Below are 19,689 nucleotides of genomic sequence, written 5' to 3'. Positions count from 1 at the left end.
TTCCATTTATTCACTACAACAAACAATACTGCAGTGAACATCTTTGTGCACATGTCTTTTTGTATTTTTGTTTTTTCCCAGGTTAGTTTCCAGAGATCTTTGTTATCCTGTTTCATTTTGCATTCTCTGATCATTAGTGAGATCAGTGTATTTTCATCAGTTGGTTGGCACTTTGCATTTCTTCTGTGCATTTCTTGCTTACATACTCTGATGCCTATTGTTAGATTGAACTCTCCAGCCTTCCACTTCTACAGACCCTCTATTTCAGCCACTACTAACTCTAACCTTCCATTGCATCAACCCAGAGTGGAATCTACATTTCTCATACCTAGTTTGGCTCTAACAGGGCCATGGTAAAAGCCCACCTCTCTCATAGAGCTTCCCAAACAGAGATTGAAGAACCTGCCACCCGCTGCTCATCTATGCTCCCCTCCAAAGCCACGCAGAGCCTAGGTAAGGAGGGCTCCACCATCATGCAGCCAATGACGAAAGCGCAAGGACATCTGTTATCACACAGGGTGGATGGCCCAAATGAAAGGTGAGGGTTTCAGCCAGGGACTGTGGAGAAACATGAGGAGGGACTGGAGAAAAGCTGGGAATGAGCATAATGAAGCAGTTTTGTCACCAACCCTTTGCAAAGCCCTGAGTGGTGAGGACTTGTCCCATCTCTTCTTCCCCCAGCCCCTACTATGTGGCAAAAGGTGATGAGTGGGCTACATAACACCATCTGTCCTAATTCTCTGATGCTGTGTTACTTTGCAATACCCTGGGAACCCACTGGGAGATGATGTACTTGACCTGGGGAAGACAGGCATGGTGGTATTTGGGACAAGGGACAATCCCAAACCCGGGCAAGCCATGCATCAGCCCCTCCCCTGCAGCAGAGATGATCATAGGCCTGAGATACTCCATCAGCTTGAGGCCCATTCCACTTCCTCCTCCCTGCTCCCCGTCAGAAGCTAGTCAAGGACGACCTCCTGCTGCACAACTTATACTATTATTACAGAAAATGTAAGCGCTGAGCAGCAAGAAAAGGACTACTGCCATACCCTCCCATACAAACCTCATCTCACACGGCATTCTGAAAACTCCCATCCTGTCCTTCATGGCCCCCTCCCCTCAGAACCCTTTCAGAGGCCATAGCACTGCTCTTACATTGAATGATCAACTCTCCTTGGACCACAGCCAAGGCAGATGCTTGGACAGTAACCTTGGCCTTGTTCCTGGGCCGAAGAGGTAATGGGCTGACACTCCATTACCTCTTCAGAGGAAATATGTGAACTTCACATATGAAAAAGCCACTCTAGATCTAGAAAATATCTAAAGAAGGGGAAGAATTAGCGTATGAGTTTTCATGTGCCATCCTCAGAATACCTGTCTTGACAAATAAGGAAACATTGATGTCCCCATTGACAAATAAGGACATTTGAATCTCAAAGACATTAGGGAACTCGCGGAGGTCATATGACTGGTGAGTGGGGAAGCACAGATCCAAGCCCAGGTCTTCTAATTCTGTGCCCAGAACTCTTTCCATCACATGATGTTGATTATACAATCTAACTATCTTCCAAGTGGTACGTAATGAGCAAAACGAATTTGTTTTTCTTTCCTCATCTCTCTATTCCCATAAATAAGCAACCCAACTGGGCAATGGAGAAGGAGTCAGAGCGAGGATGGGGCAGTTGGTCTACAGACTGAGGGACAGCCCACACAGCGGGTGTTACACCAGCGGGGATGCAAGTGCGCCCTCAGGGCAGGATGATGGACAGAAGGGAGGCTGTCTAAACTGTCACAACGTCCCCGCCAACCCCAGGGCCCCTGCCTGTGCTGCCTTTAGAATCAGGGACACCCACACAGCTGAGGTGAGTAGGGAAAAAGCAACCAATTCAAACACAGAGACGAGCTCCCAACCAGCCACCCTGAGACGGGGAGAAATTACATGCCCCAGTTAGACAGGAGCTAGCCACCTCAGGGTGCAGAGAAGCCCTCCACCAGCAGGGACCGGGGCTGCTGGCCTGAGTCACACCACTGAGTGGCAGGCAGTGGTGTGCTGGTAAATGTTTAACAGCTAGTTCTCCAGGAAAAGGAAAGCCCTGAATGACAGCAGCATTCGCTTGATTTCCGTGGTATACATTTTCACCCTACAATTTCAAACTCGCATGTGACGTCACCGGTGGTAGAGCTGGGAAGAGATGAGTGCCAGAGGCTCCGGGAGGGGCATGGACCAGGAAAGGGGGTGGTACACCACGGAGAGGAGGGACTGTCACCTCACATGCCCCATATTCTTCTCATCTGTCCTTCGCTACTTGGGCAAGATCATACATACCCATAGGTGATGAGGGGGCAAGAGGGTGGCAGCAGACAATGTTCTCTGTTGTTTGAAAGTTCTTTTCAAAGAGAACAGTAGATTCTTTTATTGTCCTTCCTACTCCCGAGCCCAGAGCTGAGCCAGCTTGAGCTCTAAGAGTTGACTTGGTGAAGCCCTCCACCTGAATCTTTCTAGCAGAAAAATCTAATCACATCACTCTCCTGCTTAATATCTTTTACTAAATATCTTCCACTTCTCTTCTTTTGACCTAAATTTTAGTGATAATGAGTGTCTTGTAGCTGCTCCAACTGACCACTGCATCTCCACTTTCTACATTCCCATGTGTCATTCTTCCTGCCTGGGACTCCCTCCCTCCCCACTGCCCCAAACTCCATGCTAGTTCCTCCAGTTAATTCCCTTCCCCAAGGAGGGAAATCCTTAATTTCTAGCCCTGATGAGATCTTGATGCCCTAAGTCATCAAGATCCCATCTCCTCCACTGAAGCACGTCCACCTGCACAGCTGTTGCTACTCACTTGTTGTCCATCTTCCCCACCAAACTAAAGTCCTCCAGGGCAGGGACCTTCTCTGCCTTGCTCACTGCTGTATTCTACTCTATAATGGTGTTTGGCACACATAGGCACTCAGGAAATAGCTGTTAAATGAATCCCCAACTTCTAATAACTACTGCATTCATTACATTTTTTAAGCACCTCAATATGCTAAGAACTGAACTAGGCCCTAGAGATTCAGAATCAGTAGGCACCGTGGGTGCTGCAGGATGTGCCCCACTTCTCCCCGTAATACACTGAGCAGAAACAAGAGCCGGGGAGCCAGTGCCCCCCAGTGGGGGAGCAGCCGGGGGCAGAGTGGGAAACAAGACGAAAACTATGGATTCCAGCTATAAATTATACAAATGCTGGGCATTAAAAAATTATTTTAACACATCAAATATTAAGTCATTCGTATGCTCTGCAATTACTTTATCTGTCATCAGCACACTCAAGCTATTTGAAGCGGTGACAGATGGAAAGGAATCTATGCCAATTTTTCCTGCAGGTGTGCATCTGGGCAGGAGGGGAGGGTTCTGTACGTGCAGGAAGGGAGGGGCAGGGGAAGGGTGACTGAGGTTATGAAACTGGAGCTGATGTGAGAGGCTTGGCAAAAAATAAAAATCACAAATTTGCATCCTGGAGAGCTGCAGGGCACTGCACTCCCTGGAACTCAGAGTGATAATTAATTGGGCAGTTCAAGGGAGGCGAAACAGCATGTCGCCCACATTACAGAAGGGAAAAATCAAGGCCCAGCAGAACTAAGGCATTTCATATGGCAGAGCTAATGACCAGATCCAGGAGCCCCAGCTCCTCTCACCTTGTTTTGAACCTAATCAGTTAGGCTAATCAATTAATTCTCTGAGTGCAGCAACCTGGAGAAATCAGGCAAGTGGGGATGGTGGGGAGAAGGGGGTATAACATTGCCTGAAGACTAGCGCTCCCCAGAGGACATCAGGAGGGATGGAGGGAAGATCACACCCAAAATGTCTGATCCAGACCAAAGGATTTTCTAGGAAGTTTCCTAATACAAGATAGAGATCCACTATGGAAGGGATCAAATCGTACATTTAAAACCAGGCTGATGCAGTACTTCCCAGCTCTGAAGGGGTACTCTGGCCAGGTGACATTACACGTTTGCCCATATCCACCTCCTCCCCACCGCCTCCCGCCAATCCCCAGAGCCTCGGTTCAGCTACAGACCCAGTGTCCTGAGCTGCCTTCTGACAAGTGAGAATCTGTCGCCCATTCCAGGAGGGGGCTAACTGCCCTCCCCTCCTGCGACCTCAGCAATGACTTCCATACCTGGCCACCCAGCAACCATGTCCCCCCTTCCACAGTCTGTACTTTGTCCATTCACTCTGGTTTCAGATCACACTCCCTTAATTCCCAAACTTTGATACCTGAGCTCACTCCTCCCCCTCCCTTCCAACCCTCCCTCCTGAATCTGGACAAGTAAAATGACCTTGTAGGTAAACCGAATCCCCACCTGTACCCCCTTCCCCCTGCTCTCACACACACACACACACTCACTTGGTTGCACGCTGCCAACTGTAAAGGCAGATTCACTCTGTGGAGCTCCATCCCTGAAGCAACGCCTGGTGGGCACAGGATGATGCTGGTTTTCTTCCATCTGCTCAGGCGGAAGAGGAGGGAAATGACTTAGAGCCTCACCTAAAGAAATTAAGGTTGATACGCAAAAATCTTCCAGCTGAGTTGTATAGTTCAGGCTTAATGACGTTCCGAAAGTACCTTTTGCAAGTGATTGTGGAGAGATTGTTCAGGTCTGGAGAAGGCTTGGTAGGGCCTTTCCTGGCAGATGGATTAGGGGTCTTCCCGACACCAGGGTGCTCTCTGGCCGTGACGGGGCAGTGGGCCATTTCACTGAAAGTCACGTGCCAGAAGGCCCAAGTGCCAAAAACCAGCTGACTTTCAGCAAATGGACTTTCAGGGAAAGACCCCGGGGCCCTAGCAGGATGATGGCCGTGAAGGCAGAGGGAGGATTGGATGGTAAGAATGTTCAGAATCCCATCGCTTTGACTTGGTTTAATAATAGTGTTTGACTTGTTAAGTTCAGCACCATTAAAGCTACGGAAAAGAGTTTTATGCTTCTCATGAGAGAGAGAAATTTTGTTCTTGGAGGACAACCTGCATCTTTATTAAAGCAATGGATGGACTGAGATTCCTGCTTAATTCATTCCTTTGTTGGTTCATTTCTACAAGAAGTGGGAAGTCATTTCCTTCTGCACGTAAAACACTCCCCTGGGCCTGGGATTATGAAGATAAATGAGAGGACCTGAGCCAGTCTGCAGGGGCAGTGAGCATGGGGGCAAATAATGACCAGCAGGTGGGCAGAAGCCTCCCCACATAGGCCAAAAATGCCCCAAGTGGCTTATGACTGAATAACAAGGAGAGAGTAGTAGGGGCTGATCAGGCGGCAGGGGCAGGGACAGTCTCAAGGGGAGCCCTGGGCACTGAACTGAAGAGTCGTCCAGGTTTGCTATAAGGGGATAGGAATCCACAAGAGAACTTTAAGGAGGGGAGAGACACAACTGGATCGAGATCTGGGGAAATCTCCCTGTGAAGGATGGACTGGAGAGAAGGCCAGCTGTGTCTATAGGGAGGTGGCAGAGGAATTCAGAGACTATTGCAATAATCTGGGTGGAGAGGTCTGTGTACTGGAATCTACTCCACACTGGAGATAAGAGTGTGTTACACAACTTTGAATCCAGTGACCTTAAAATTCATAGGATTTCAAGTAGAAGTTGAGAATATAATTGACCTAAAAATGCAATAAACCCGGGTGGTGGAGGGAGGGATAGGGAGTTACTGAAAGAGAGAGAGGTTCAAAGGGATGAAGAGTACTTTAAGAAAGAATTTAAGGGAACCAGGAAGAACCAGGGCAGAAATATCCTCCCAGTCCATGAAGAACTCAGAGCTGTATTCCAAAAGCATGTCTGGGGACCCTTGAGTGTCTAATTCTAAGGAGTCCCAGGTAGGGGGGCCTCTGGTCTGAAGGTCATCTATGCCTTGGAAGACACTCCTCTAGAACCCCCAGCCCATGGGGTTCTGTTTGCTGGCTGGCTCTGCCCAATCCCTATGTGGGTCATGAACAGAACTGACCTTCCTAACTCAGCGGCTTGGCTCTGACAAGATCTCTGCCCCAGGAGGCCAGGCTCCCTGGCAGGCACTTGCTCCCTCGCCACACCTGATGCCAAGACAGAATGATGCATCCTCCTGAATGGATTGGGCTGAATTGGGAGACCAAGCCCTTGCCAGTCAAGTATCAACAAGGCAGTTCTAAACCTGCCAGGCTGGGTGAGTCATCCCCCTTATAAAATAAAATGCCCCAATAATTAATACAGGACAGATTAATTAAAGGAAGTGGGAGCATTGCAGGGCCCATTATGAACTGGGTGATAATTATTAGCAAACACAGGAAGAGGTGTACTAAGTGTCCCTGACTCCCGCTTCATTGGCAATAAACTAAACCTTGAAATTAACTCCTGCTTCACTGACAATAAACTGAACCCTAAAATCTCACCTCTAAAGGTCAGCAGGAAGCAGTGGAGCCCATGTGACTGTAATATGCCAGGTTGACAGCACGTGCTCGGCCCTCTGCTTGATCATTTTACCCATGTGAGAATTTTCTAAGCACCTCTGTCCCCTGGTTGGTTACAATTCTAGCCTTCCAGAAAGAGCCACTGGCTACTCCCTTCATTTTCGATGGAGAGAGCAAAAATAAAGGGACATTAATCCCATAACAACCAAGCCACTTGTTCAGCCAATGCCTTCCCTTGTTCAGCCATCATATTTCCCAGGTCTGGGGCAATTACTGCAGCTCTCTGACATTGATCACATTTATCAAGACCAAATTTGAAAGACTTCTGGATAAAACTTCGTGGATGATTGGGAACAGGGACCATATCTAACTTAATCAGCTCTAATTTTTTTTCTTTTACCATCTGACTCACCTCCTCATAAACCACATAAATTACTGATCTACTCATTAGCTCCACTCTCTCTCCCCAGACCACAAACACAGCTGACTTTCCTAATTCAGCACCACACAGAGAAGGTCTCTTGCCCAGCACTGAGGACCTGGCAAACAATGGCCCCCTCACCATGCCCGATGTCATGAGACAATGTTACATCCTCCTGAATGGATTGAATGGAGAATAAGCCCTCCCAAAGGGTCAAAATATTGTATTTAGTGGTGATTACCTGTCATCTTCACTAAAATGAAAAGGCCACAAGGAAATTTTGTCTTTTTGACAGATATAGTCCATGAACCTAGACCAGTGCCTGGCACATAGTAGGCACTCAATAAATATTTTTCTGAATAACAAATGAATAAGATAATGACAATAAATTTCCAGGAGCATACTGTATATGTTCTGTAGAATTCCTGGACTGAACTAGTGCCCAGTCACAACAGCATGTCTATTCCCATCTGCATCACTGTCCACCTACTGTGGTGGGAAGTACAGGGCAGAAGGAAAGGACATGGGGCCACAGCAGCCTTGGTACCATCCAAGTTTATGAGGTTGTCTGTGGTCCTTGCGAACCTGCTGGAGCCTGTAAGGAGACTAGACGTCACTCAGAGAGGAGTGCTTCACATAACTGAGGCTTCTCATGCTCCTTGGCCGGAAGCAGCCATGCGGTTATCTCTCACTAGGAAAAGAGCACCCTCGTCTCCCAGGTCAATGCTTCAAGTGGAATCCCTGCTCTGCCATTATCTCTGGTGAAAACAGCTGGGCTTCAAAAAATTGACAGACCCCAGAAGGAGAAATTGTTTACTAAATGGAATTGAGAGACTTTGCAAGCATTCCCTGGTCATAGACACCATTGCATTTCTCCAGGTCTCTGGTAACTGGCCAACTAGAATGTCATCTCTTCCTTTAATGAGACTGAAATTACCAGAATATTTTAGTTGTGAAGCAAATAGGGCCCCTGACGAAGAATGGCAGGTCTCTATGGTTTCCTGCCCACACAGAGGCAGCAATTTGACTCAGTGGGGAAAGAGGTCCCACTGGAAGCAAGTATGTCTCCATATCATCTACACTGCTTGAGGAGAGCACAGTATTATTACTTTTGCTTGTTTGTCATTGAAGCCACAAGTTTGGGTCAAAAAAATCCTAAGTTCTTTAGCTACAACCCAGAATGACTGCCTCCTAAATACGTCCCAATCCCCTCCATTTCTCCCAAACCACTCCTGCCCACACTTTCTTTCATCTGGATGACCACGACCACTCTTAACTGGCTTCTCTTACTGCATTCTGCTCCCATCCAATCCATTATCCACTCCTGCTGAAAAGGTGTCCCTGAACCCCTTCCCTAAAACTTTCCAGTGGCTTCCATTTTCAGTAGGGTTGAGTTCTGCCTTCTCCCTCACTGCCTTCAACCCGCCTCTTCACTTACTAACTGCTGCTTATCCTTCCAGCCTGCTGCCTTCAGAAGAGCGTCTCTGATCCCCAGACCAGGTTACACCTCCCCTGCTATCTATTACCACCTGTCTGGATTTAGCCTTCATTAACACTTCCCAGGGACACCCAGCCCTAGTCCGTCTCACTTGCTCACCACTGCTTTACCAGTCAATGCCCAGCATATCCCTGCATCAATAAATGTGTGCTAAATGAAAACATAAACTCATTTTCAGAATAGCTATGAAGCTCCGCCTTCCTGCTACCTCCCCAAAACTCTTGTCCACTATTAGCCTTGGTTCTAAACTCATTTCTTATCTTTTATTCAATCCCAGTAAACCAATTCACCTGTTGTGCTCCCCCATGAAATACCTTTTCGTCACTTTTCCTTATGCCCTCACTAATTCACCTCATATTCCTCCCCTTGCAGTAAATTCCATCCCACCAAGGAACTCACAAGTTCCCAGAGACTTTGTGAAATGCTGGTGTGGCTACTAAACTATAGGGAGGGTTGGCACGCCCCCTAGAGGTGACGAGGAGGACTTTTATAAAAATCATACGGCCTCTTCCTGGACGCCGCCGGTCAGCGATCTCCAGAATTTCCAGATTCACTAGATGTAAATCTGGAAAGACTGTTAGGAGCTAGCCTCGCTGCCTACATTTACAGATGGAAAACTTGACCCATAAGAGCTTGACGAGGAGCAATATTGAAAATACTGGTTTGATCTTCCTCTCGGTGAGCCCCCGGCTCTGTCCCTGGCGTTCCCATCCCACTCTAATTTCAGAGACGCAGCCAAGGCAAACCCCTGGGGGTGGACACAAATCTGATTTCCTTTCCTCTCTACCAGGGGTGAGACTGTAACTGTCACTAATGACAGTTTGTCTTACAGCCAAAGAAACAGGTCTAAAATACCGAATGAGAGCCTAGGTCCATTTTGTGGGTGAATATCCAAGAACCCTATTCCTGAATCTCTTTCCCAGAATTACGTGACATGAAACAGCATTGCAAAACCTCATTTTCAACCAATATCAATCACTTACATAATAAAACACCTGGAACACTCTGGTCAAACTTAGTAATCATAGGAAATAAGAAATATTTACTTAGCACCTACATAATAAAATGAATGATATTTCCAGATTTTTTTCTCACATCAGATGCAGCTCTACTCCACTTCTGCAAAGTTTGAAGTGAGATGATCCTAGTCCACTGTAAATACTCTGGGGCGATATTAGAGTTTGAGAAAGGTAAAGGGGAGCTGTGATTTTAATATATATTAATGTGTAGCAAAATGGTAACTGTGCAATGAGCGTAGACGTGGTGATTCATGGGCAAGAGACTTTGCCATGAGGAGACTTTCCCTAATCACACATGTTGCATGCTAAATTGATCGGATTGCTTTTTCTAACACAATGCAACTGTGAGTCAAGACAGTAACTGTTTATATAGTTTGAACCCTCAGTAATTCATGTCAGTTTTTCTCAAAGTGTGATCTACAGACCACTAAGGGGTCTCCAGAACTCTTCTGACGGGCTTCAGGGTCAGAACTATTTTCAAAATAATACTAAGATTTATTTGTCTTTTCCACTGTGTTTGCAGTTGCATTGGTGGGTAAAACTGCTGGCGCCTTAACACCAACCACAGTGGTAACACCAAGCTTTACTAGTGGTCACTGCATCCTTCTTACTACACACTCACAGAGAATCAAAATGTCAGTTTCCCTTAAAAATGTTCTTGATGGAGAAGATAAGTAATGACTCTATAGCATGTTACTATGCTGACAGATAGTGACTGCAATGGTGGGGGACGCAGTGGGGACTCGATAATATGGGTCAATGTTGAAACCACAATGTTGTTCATATGAAACCTTCAGAAGATTGTGTACCAATGATATTTTAATTAAAAAAAAAAAGAATTTCCTTGGTGAACAGTCAACTCAACCCTTAAAGACTTTTCTAATGAAGTCAGTGTTGTTTTTAACAAATGTTGTGTAATGAAGTTAGTCAAGATCTGCCTCCCTCAGTGAGAGATTTGGAAGATCTGCCTGACTCAGTGAGTCACTCTCTTCCACGTGACCAATGCATGGTGTTACAAAATCACTCAAGGACAAGCATGCATTGTGATTGTCTGATGTATTTTAATGTAACAGAGTATGAGACTCATTGACACTGTTTCAAATTCCACACTGCAACTACCCTTCAAGAAAATTACTACATCAATTTTTCGTGTAGGAAAATACCCATAATTCTCTATGAAATACTCCCCTTCTTCACAACTATATATCTGTATAAATACAGATTTTCTCCATAGATTTCAACCGAAACAACACATCACATGAGAAACAACTGTCTTCTTTTAAGCCAAACATTAGAGAGGGTTGCAAATATGTAACAGAGTGCCACTCTTCTTATTTAAATATCTTTGATTTGGAAAAGAGAGGGTTTGTTTTTAATAAAAATCACCTTATCTATGTTAATATATAATGAGTTCATTAATGTTATTTTCAATTAATCAATGCTTTGTAGAATTTCTTGGTTTTAATTTCAAATATATATGAATAGAAATATACTTCTCTCTTGTGCTTAATTCCACAACAGCTGTAATAGAGGCCAAGCTGTACCACCCCCCTACTGGATCTTTCAGTGGATTCCCACTGCTATGAGAATACAATCCAAACCCTATTCTGCAGCCAACAGAGCACTGAACAAGGCCCATGACCTGGTTCTCCCCACCCCGTGCCCCAATGCAGCCCCTGCCCCCAATGCAGCCCCTGAGCGTTCCATTCCAGAGCAAATGGAGCTTGCTCTCGCTTTGGGCCTTTGCACTTCCTTTATCCCCTTGCAGGTCCTTGCTTGGTGGCCTGGTAAGCATGCCAGCTACGGCCACTGCCTCAGGGCCTTCCACTAGGCATCCTTTCCAAAGCATCACTGATGTGTGGTACCCATAGTCCTTGAAGCCATTGCACCACTTTGTATTTTTATGGCCATGTTTATAGTCTGCTTCCCACACCAGAATGAAAGCTCCCCGAGAGCAGTGGCCTTGTCTGCCTTGCTCGCGCCCACATCCTCAGTGTGTGCAATTAGGCAAGTCCTAGGATCTCGGTATTCATCTCTGAATTAATAAATCTTTCCTGGGCCAACAGATACCTTAGAAAGGGAGAAAGAATGAAGAGGAATTGAGTGCGAGGACTCTGGGCAGGCACATCAGTCAAGAATCAAGTTCGTTATAATGTGGTGGAAGCTTCATAAATTGCTCTGCCTTCTGTAAACATCTTAAAAGGGGACTCGTGAGAACTCTTCTTACTCTGACCCAGGAGCATGCAATCCCCCTTTCTCCTGTACAAGTTCACATGCCCTCAACCTCAGGGACATGTGCACACGCATGCTAATATGCTGATTAATGTGTGTAAACACACATTCGCCCACACAGGCATGCACCCACCTTCGTACACATTTCTTCCTCTTCCTTTCCTGAAATGCTGTCCTTCTCATTCTTTCTGCTCCTTCCAGATCTTTGAGTCACCACATTTTTTTTAATTAAGGACTTGTTTAATTCCTTGGGTGCTCCAGGTGCTCAGGTCATGACAGAGTGAACACTCGTTTCTCAGGCAATGTTTTCTCTTCTCTTGTCAGCGTTCCAGTGAAGCAACCCCGTGTCCACAAAAAGATGTCCTCCCTCCCAGAGCAATTAATGGGCTTGGTTTTAGAAAGCATTTTACATACCAGTGCAACTTTTCACTGAGCACATCATGAAGTTAACAAAAGGTAACAAAATAAAAGTAGAAATAACTGAAACGCCAACCAGTGTTCCGTTTGCACACCCCATCCTTGCACCGGAGAGGCCTCCACACCCAAATCGCTGAGGCAAGTGACCACTGATTGACGCCATGGCTGGATTTAGGAAGTCACCAAAAGGCAAGGGAATTTGTTCACAACAGACTGCAAATCTTTACCCAAAACGTTTAAAGTAATGTGATTCTTTTCTGCACATCGGTGTAAAGGAGGGGTCAGGAAGCTAACATAAATGGGAGACTTTAGGCCATGACAGGCATGTGTTGTGTAAGGCACGTGAGTCGTGGGACTCTGCTGAACCGGAACCCCGCACAGGCAGCCACACTCAGGGTCAGTGATTGTTCCATGATGAATACAGATTGTGTGTGGCCAGACAGGCCAATTTTGCAAGAGAAGTTACAGTAACTAGATTTTTATTTAAATTCTCAATTTTCAATGGTACCTCATAATCTTTAGAAGCATTTTTAATAAAATGTTTAAAACCTATCTGTAGGTCAGATTTGACCAGAAGGTCACCCGTTTGTAACTTTTGTTCTAGAAGTTCAGAGAAAAAGAGGTCAAAAGCCATGGGAAGGAGGTACGAGGGGACAAAGAAGAAGAAACAAGCTGTTAGCAAAGATTTAAAAACGCAGGAGTGCGAGAAACACTGGGCTTAAGGACAACGGGCTTGTCTCTGACTTAATTTCAATACTGTCAGAACCCAGCCAGGTCTTTTCTGGGCCACCTGGTGAAACAGGAACATGAAGAACTTGAGGTTAGAAAAACGAGGCCCACATGTACCAATCAAAGAGACTTGAATTGCTTAGCCCCAAAGGTCCCAGGGAGAAAAAAGCTGGAAGATAATTGAAGAGTAATTTCACAAAGCTGGAAATGTAAAAAGAATAGCCATAGAGTCTTGAAGAACATGAAAGATATCCTGATTCCCAAGACTTCGCAGGGAGGGACAGGCGGGGACCCTTCCCGAGCTTTCCACTGCCAATCTTCTAACGGAGCACTGCCTCTGAATCCCCAGGGCAAGAGGGAGACCAGGCATCCTTTGGCAACAACACACACATCAGAGCTGCTGAGAGAGGCCCGGGGAGGTCCCTGGGATGGAATCCAGCCCCAGCCGGCTCATCTTGGGGCTGGATAGGAAAACTACACCCCCTCAGTGCCCCCTGGCTTTGGGAGACTGAGGGACAGCTGAAGAACGTTGGCTTTAGGGAGTGAGTGCGGTCTCCACTATCAACTTTTCTTTCCTATTTTTCTTCCCCGAAGCAGGCTTTTCCCTACTCAGTGATCTGACTTTTCTATTCCTTGTCTTGTTTTATTTTCCAGAAGAGAGGATGAGGAGTAGGGGGGAGGTGAGAACCCCAAGCACAAACATTCGGGAATGTAGGAGCATCTGCCACTGAAAAACAGTATAATATCCAAAAGAATTCAAAACAGGTTTTCCAGAAAAGATGGGCATGAATATTCATTGCTGCACTGCTCAATCTGGCCAAAAGGGGGAAACGACAGAAACACCCCTCAGATGAATGATAAACAAAATGTGATAGAGCCATACAATGGAATATTACTCAGCCATGAAAAGAAATGAAATGCTGATACATGCTACAGACCTTGCAGATGTTTTGCTAAATGAGAGAAGTCAGACACAGAGGTCACATATTGTATGATTCCGTTTATATACAATATCTAGAATAGGCAAATCCTTAGAGGCAGGAAGTAGATTAGAGGTTGCCAGGGGCAGGAAGAGGGGAAACTGCTAATGGGTAGGGGGTTTTCCTTAGGGGTGATGAAATGTTTTGGAACAAGATAGAGGCAGTGGTTATACAATATTGTGAATATATTACATATCCCTGGACTACCTTTTTTAACTTATGTTCTCTGAATTTTACCTCCATTTTAAAAATAAAAGTCAGCATAGTGTGTTGGCTAAGTTCTGCCCATCTGTTTAAGAATCCTGACTCTGCCATCTGCCAGCTGTGTGATGTTGGGCAATTTGCTTAAGTTCTCTGTGCCTGTTTCCTCATCTGAAATTGGGGATGCCAGAATTTCTTTCCCCACAGCGTTGTTAGGAGGAATAAATGAGTTAATATTTGTAAAGCACCTCGACCAGGACTTTCAGGTTCTGCATGCCTTACAAATGTGTTTAATGGATCTGTGAACCCCACAGCCCACTCCCAGAAGGCTGCCTGGACCCAGGGTGAGTCTCTCCACATCTGCAGTTGTTGGTCTCACAGGACGGCCTCTCTGGGGACCTGGTATCGAGTAGGGCCTGAAGTGGAGCTGGGTGGAATGAGGATCAGCCTGGGGCATTGCTTCTTTAAAGATTCTCATGCAATGAAAATGACGAAGAGCCTCCAGTTGGGACCCAAATTATCAAATGCCTTAGGGTATGGGACTCTTAGTGGGCACAGCTTTGTTTTTAAGGACTGGTGAGATTCCTATGAAGAAAGGGAATATGTAGGACCATTGAAGCCACACACGAATACTTAGAGGCATGAATTACCCCAGCTGGAATCCAGGAGGCTTGAGTTCACCCACTCCAGCCCCCTTCCCAGGCCGAGTAGGATGAGGCAAATTAGGACAGGGGCCTGCAAAAGGACAGACAGCCAGAGTGACCCCCTTCGCCGCCCAGCCTCTCGGAGTCCAGGCACGTGAACACCTGGAGGGCATTCTCTGCTGATCTTCACCCAGACCAGCAGGGCTCAGTGGCCTCATTGTTGGGTTTGGGGTCATGTTTTCATTGTGTTTTATTTTGCCTTCTACATGAAGTAGTTTTATTTCATTTGGGAATAGGTATTACATGGATACAAAATGAATTCTCATGGAAAGGGATACAGGGAAGCCTCACTCCCCAGCGACAGCACCCACCCCCAGCTAGTCCCTTTCACTAGCAACCTGGTGCCCTTGCCGAAGTCTCTTTAAGAGAATATAAAAATTGATGTTTTCTTACTTTCTCTCTTACATACAAGAAGGATAGCTTGTTGTATCCACTCTACTGCACTTTGATTTTTTTCACTTAATATGCCTTGGAAATCAGTCACCAGATACTGTCCTCATTCTTTTTTATAGTTGTATAGTACTCCACTTCAGGGAAGCACCTTAATTTATTTAACCATTCCCCATTTCATGAATATGTGAATTGATTGGTTCCAGTTTTTGGCTATTAAAAACCATGGCAATTAAAAAATTTTGCACCTCATTATGCAAGTGTACAATAGTTTATAAGGTAAATTTCCAAGGGTGTTATTACTGAGTCAAAGGTTACATGCATTTGTGATTTTGATAGATATCGCCAAATTATGCTCCATTTTACCTGCCAACATTAATGTTAGAGAATTCTATTTTCTCACAGATACACCAACACAGTGTGTTATCAAATTTTTGGACTTTTTCCAATCGGATGGATGAAAATGGTATATCAGAGGAATTTTAATTTGCATTGTTCCCATTACAAGTCAGGTTGAGTATTGTTTGTATATATCAAGAAGCCATTTCTGTTTTCTATCCTATAAACTGTCTGTTCCCATCCTTCACCCATTTTTCTTTTGAGTTTTTGCTCTTTTTCTAATTGGAATCTATATCTATCATGAAGATTAGCACTTTTCTATAATTTGAGTTGCAATATTTTTCCCAGTTAATAATATTTGCAAGTGGCATTTTTGCCATGCAGAATTTTTTATAGTGTTTAATGTATCAATCTTCTATGGCTTCTGTGATTTCTAGATTTTGAATCATACTTAGAAACACATTACCCATCTCAAGGTTAAAGACATTTTTCATAAGAATTAGCCCAAGTTTTTTTTTCATCTAATATTTTTTGGATTTTTTTTTTAACATTTAAATGTTTGGTCTGTTTGGAGCTATCTTTTTTCAGACTTTGCTCCCATGGGGATGGGGATTCCTTGTGTCCTCTCTTTCCATCCAGCCACTCTCATAACCCCCCTTTCATCTGAACCTGAACTTGGCCCTGGCAGTTCACTTAGACATTACAACAGCTGCCAGCAATGTAGACTCTAGGGCCAGGAGGCAACCCCAAGGCACCTCCCAGAGTGATTCGAATTTCCACACGAATCGGAGCTGTCTGGCATGAAATGAGGTTTGGGGGAATGGAAGGAAGCAACTGAAAGGAACCCAAGAGCAGGGACCCCAAAGTTGGTTGCTTCAGCCATTTAAAATTCTTGGAAGCACTGAACAGAGTCACTCGGAAAGGGAGAAAAACCGACTTAAAAAGCAACTCCAGGGTTTCAACATGTGTTCTTCGTTGGTAGAATTCAGGATGAGGATTTGAAGGACCCTGTGGGAGTATCCTTTCCTGCTGCCCCCTAATCCTCTCCAAATCGCCCAGGCTCTACAGCTGTTGGTTAGCCAGATAAACTATTTGTTCAATTATTCTTGGCCTCGATGGGGCGGCCGGCCTCAAAGGCTTCTGGCTTCATAATTCGGGCTACTTCAATCAGCCCAGGCCCTCCTAGGGCTGCCTAGAGGAGACAGGGCCCGTTTGAAGAGAGCCTAGGGCAGCTTTCCTGTCCACTCCCTTTTCATCTGCACCCAGACGGGGCTGAGGCGCTGACACCTCCCCACGGACCCCGGTGTCGGGGAGCTGAGTTAGCTTTGGGAACAGTGCCAAAGCCGAGAATCAAGGCGATAAAATAATTACAGATGAAAGGGAGATTAGCAGACACTGTCGAGACAAATGCTTCCAAAATGGCTCCTAAAATCTCAGGCAGCACATTCTCAAAGGAGACGGAGGGACAGCGGCTGTCTCCATGGCAATGGGGGACAACAGACGCCGGGCTGGGAGCCCTCGCTGCAAATGTCAGGCCCGACAAACACCAGCCCCGGGGACGGAGATGACAGACCGGGTCACCTTTGCATCATGGAAATGGACTGGTAATTAACACAATTTTATTTTCTCCATTCGTCTGCTCTCCCTCCCCCTTCCCCTGGCTTCAGTAGAGTCCCACTAATAAATGGCTAACAGCTGTTGAGAGATGGGTCTAGTCTGGCGGCTGCTATGAGAAGTATTCTTTTGGGTCTGATCCCGCATGGCTACAAAGTCCTCATCAGGGCTGGTATGCTCTCTCTCATCAGCTAAATTCTCATCCTCCCTCCTCAGTTCATTACTCTCCGGTTTGTTACCATTTCCTCAAAACTTTATTTTGCTTTCCTCATGAGATCCTGAGGCAGCACTAAGACGTGGCTTGGGATAGTGGTATACTTACCTACACCCCATAATCTCCATCATTTCAAACAAAATCTAAGTATCAGGAATGTAATTGCTGTATAAGTCCCCAAGCCCCGTCCTTCCAAAGAGACTGCTACACCTATGCACTTTCTATGCAAAAATTCTAGTACTGCCAATAGTGCATGCTGTTTATATATCATGATAAATTCTGACAGTCTCACATTCCAAACCAGCATAGGCATTCCTACAAAGTACTTCCCCTAGAAGCGGTGGTCAGGAATCTCAGCAACATAAGCAAAGAGTATGAAGAGGTACTTTTTAAATACTCATCAAGAGACCCTTCTTGAAATAATGCACTTGTCATATAGTTACTGACCTGGAGTCAAATAAACCAGACACAACCTCAACTCAAATCCATTCACAACAAAACACCTAGTGTGCACAAGATTAAACTGTGAGCTCCCAGAGAGTAAGAACTACACAAATTGCATGTGTGTTTATCTCCAATGCCTAGCAGAATACTCAGAGCAAGCACCAAAAGAAAACCAGGGATGTTCGATTAGGGCAGGGTACTCAAACTTTTAACATCATGTGTCCTTATCAGTAAGTTTATAACAGGCTTCCCCCATATTGGCATGCTTATTTAAATAATGTGACCTAATAATACAGTGAGCATGAAAGAACATACAGAAAATTTCAAACTAAAAGGAGCGAGATTAAAAATACATTCAAGTTCTGAAATTTTCTTCTTATACTGGATGGATCATCTTGCCCTCCACTTCAGAGAGCTGTTTAAAAGATACACAGTTTCTATACTCAAAAGACTTATGGTCTAGTTTTAAAAACACACTGGAACTTCTGTAAAAAATATGAAATAAAGGCGCAGAGCGGGAAGTGATTACCCAGTTCATGGATGGGCTTCACGGAGCCTAAGAACCCCATGGAAGCTGAATGCTAGAGTTAATAGGTATGTGTGTATGGGAACGTTTTTCTAAGGAAGGATCCTAAGCTTCCACATGGTTCTGAAATGGATCAGAACACTAAAAAATTACAGAACAGTGGCTTAAAGGGAGGAAAGAAACCAGGGATGCAGAAGCGTCCTCCCCGAAGATGCTCTGCTTTTGCAGTCCAACAGCTGGTGGAATACAGCTCCAAAAACTACCCAAAGAGATTAAGATATTTCCTAGGACAGAAAATTTGTCTTTAAGTTACTGATTCTTCACCCTCTTTTAGCAGTGCCCACTTTTCAAATGAAATCTGACATGGGCCCACATATATAAAAGTGATCAGGGTGAAAATCTCTGGGTGAAGTAGAGTTGACCGCAAGCCATCATTCCCTCACCATCCCCAGCCCCTGCAGCCCCACGCTGGTGACTCCAGAAGATACAGGTCTCCTTCAAATATGGCCAGAAATCCCCGCACTGGCTACTCTTGAGTCTGTGATCTAACAGATTTCTTTAATTTCCTCTTCAGTCAGTTTGAGACCCAGAGTCCCCACTAGCTGTTCTTTCTGAAAGTGTAGTCCACGATCTGCCCTCGTCAGAATTACCTGGTTTGCTTGTTAAAGATGCAGGTTCCTGGGCATCACCCCAGGCCTACTGACCCATAATCACGGGGCATGAGGTCCCATCGTGTGCAATTTCAGCAAGCTCCTCACATGATTCCTATGAGCCCCTGAGTCTGGGATCTACCACAGGGCTCTTGCCACGGCACCACACTCAGCCAGGGACTCCTACCAGCTGGCCCTTAACTGATGAAGCACCAAAACTGGCTCAGTTTCACTTGAGCCTGCCCAAAAGCTAAAGATAGAGTCAGAAGGAGAGGGAAATTCCAGGACTGTGTGTCCATGGCTCTGAAGTGACCAATAACTGAGTGTCCTCTGAGGTGACAATCCCCTTTCTCCGATCTGGATGCACAATGGCAGGCATTTTTCTTTAAATATAGTGCCTAATACTTTGCAGACTTCTGGAACAAGGGAAGCTCAGAGGTGTGGAATTTACCGACCTGGAAGTCACTCATCTGCAGCTATGGTGCAGGTGGACCCAGCAGGGAGGCTGAACCCCAGAGCTGGACCGTTTGTTCCTGGCGGCATTCCATGGAATGGGAAAGCCCCGGAACCTCTGGCATTTTCCCCACAGTTAAAAACACAACAGTGACCTCAGCCTATGTATAAGCTACTTGGTGAACTGGCATTGCGGGAATTCCCCTGAGCTAAGTGGTAAAAGCTGTTCTGACACAGGAGCAAGAACACTTCAGAGAGCTGCAAATGGCGGGGTGCAAAGTCCTAAAATCTGTGCTCTGTACTCTGCCCTCCTCTAGACCCAGATCCAGTTCTGCTTATTTGAGGAAGCCTTCTTCAACTCACACTTAATTCAACTGTCTCCTTCTTTTGAACCCCTAACCCTTATATACCAGGGGCACATATTTTAGCACAAACTTA

At 45.5% G+C, this 19,689-nt stretch overlaps 1 protein-coding gene across 3 annotated transcripts in view; it reads right to left on the bottom strand.

Annotated features, from left to right (window-relative positions):
- The window catches only part of LOC140850013 (uncharacterized), a 146,876-nt gene that overhangs the window by 98,879 nt on the left and 28,308 nt on the right, over positions 1 to 19,689 (bottom strand). For 2 of the 3 annotated variants that reach the window (XR_012132635.1, XM_073239487.1), the window contains exons 1-2: positions 11,724 to 19,684; positions 4,392 to 4,491 (exon numbers count right to left, since the gene is read on the bottom strand). Coding sequence is in view for 2 of the 3 variants with exons in the window: in XM_073239487.1 (XP_073095588.1) it covers positions 4,392 to 4,491; positions 11,724 to 11,735 (112 nt within the window). In the remaining variant the exon portion in view is untranslated. Of the gene's footprint in view, positions 1 to 4,391; positions 4,492 to 11,723; positions 19,685 to 19,689 lie in introns of those variants that run through there. The other variant, XM_073239486.1, reaches the window with a different exon arrangement.

The sequence above is a fragment of the Manis javanica genome, chromosome 6 (assembly GCF_040802235.1).
Source record: "Manis javanica isolate MJ-LG chromosome 6, MJ_LKY, whole genome shotgun sequence".
Classification (NCBI taxonomy): Eukaryota; Metazoa; Chordata; class Mammalia; order Pholidota; family Manidae; genus Manis; species Manis javanica.
This window is presented reverse-complemented; position numbering and strand designations above follow the sequence as displayed.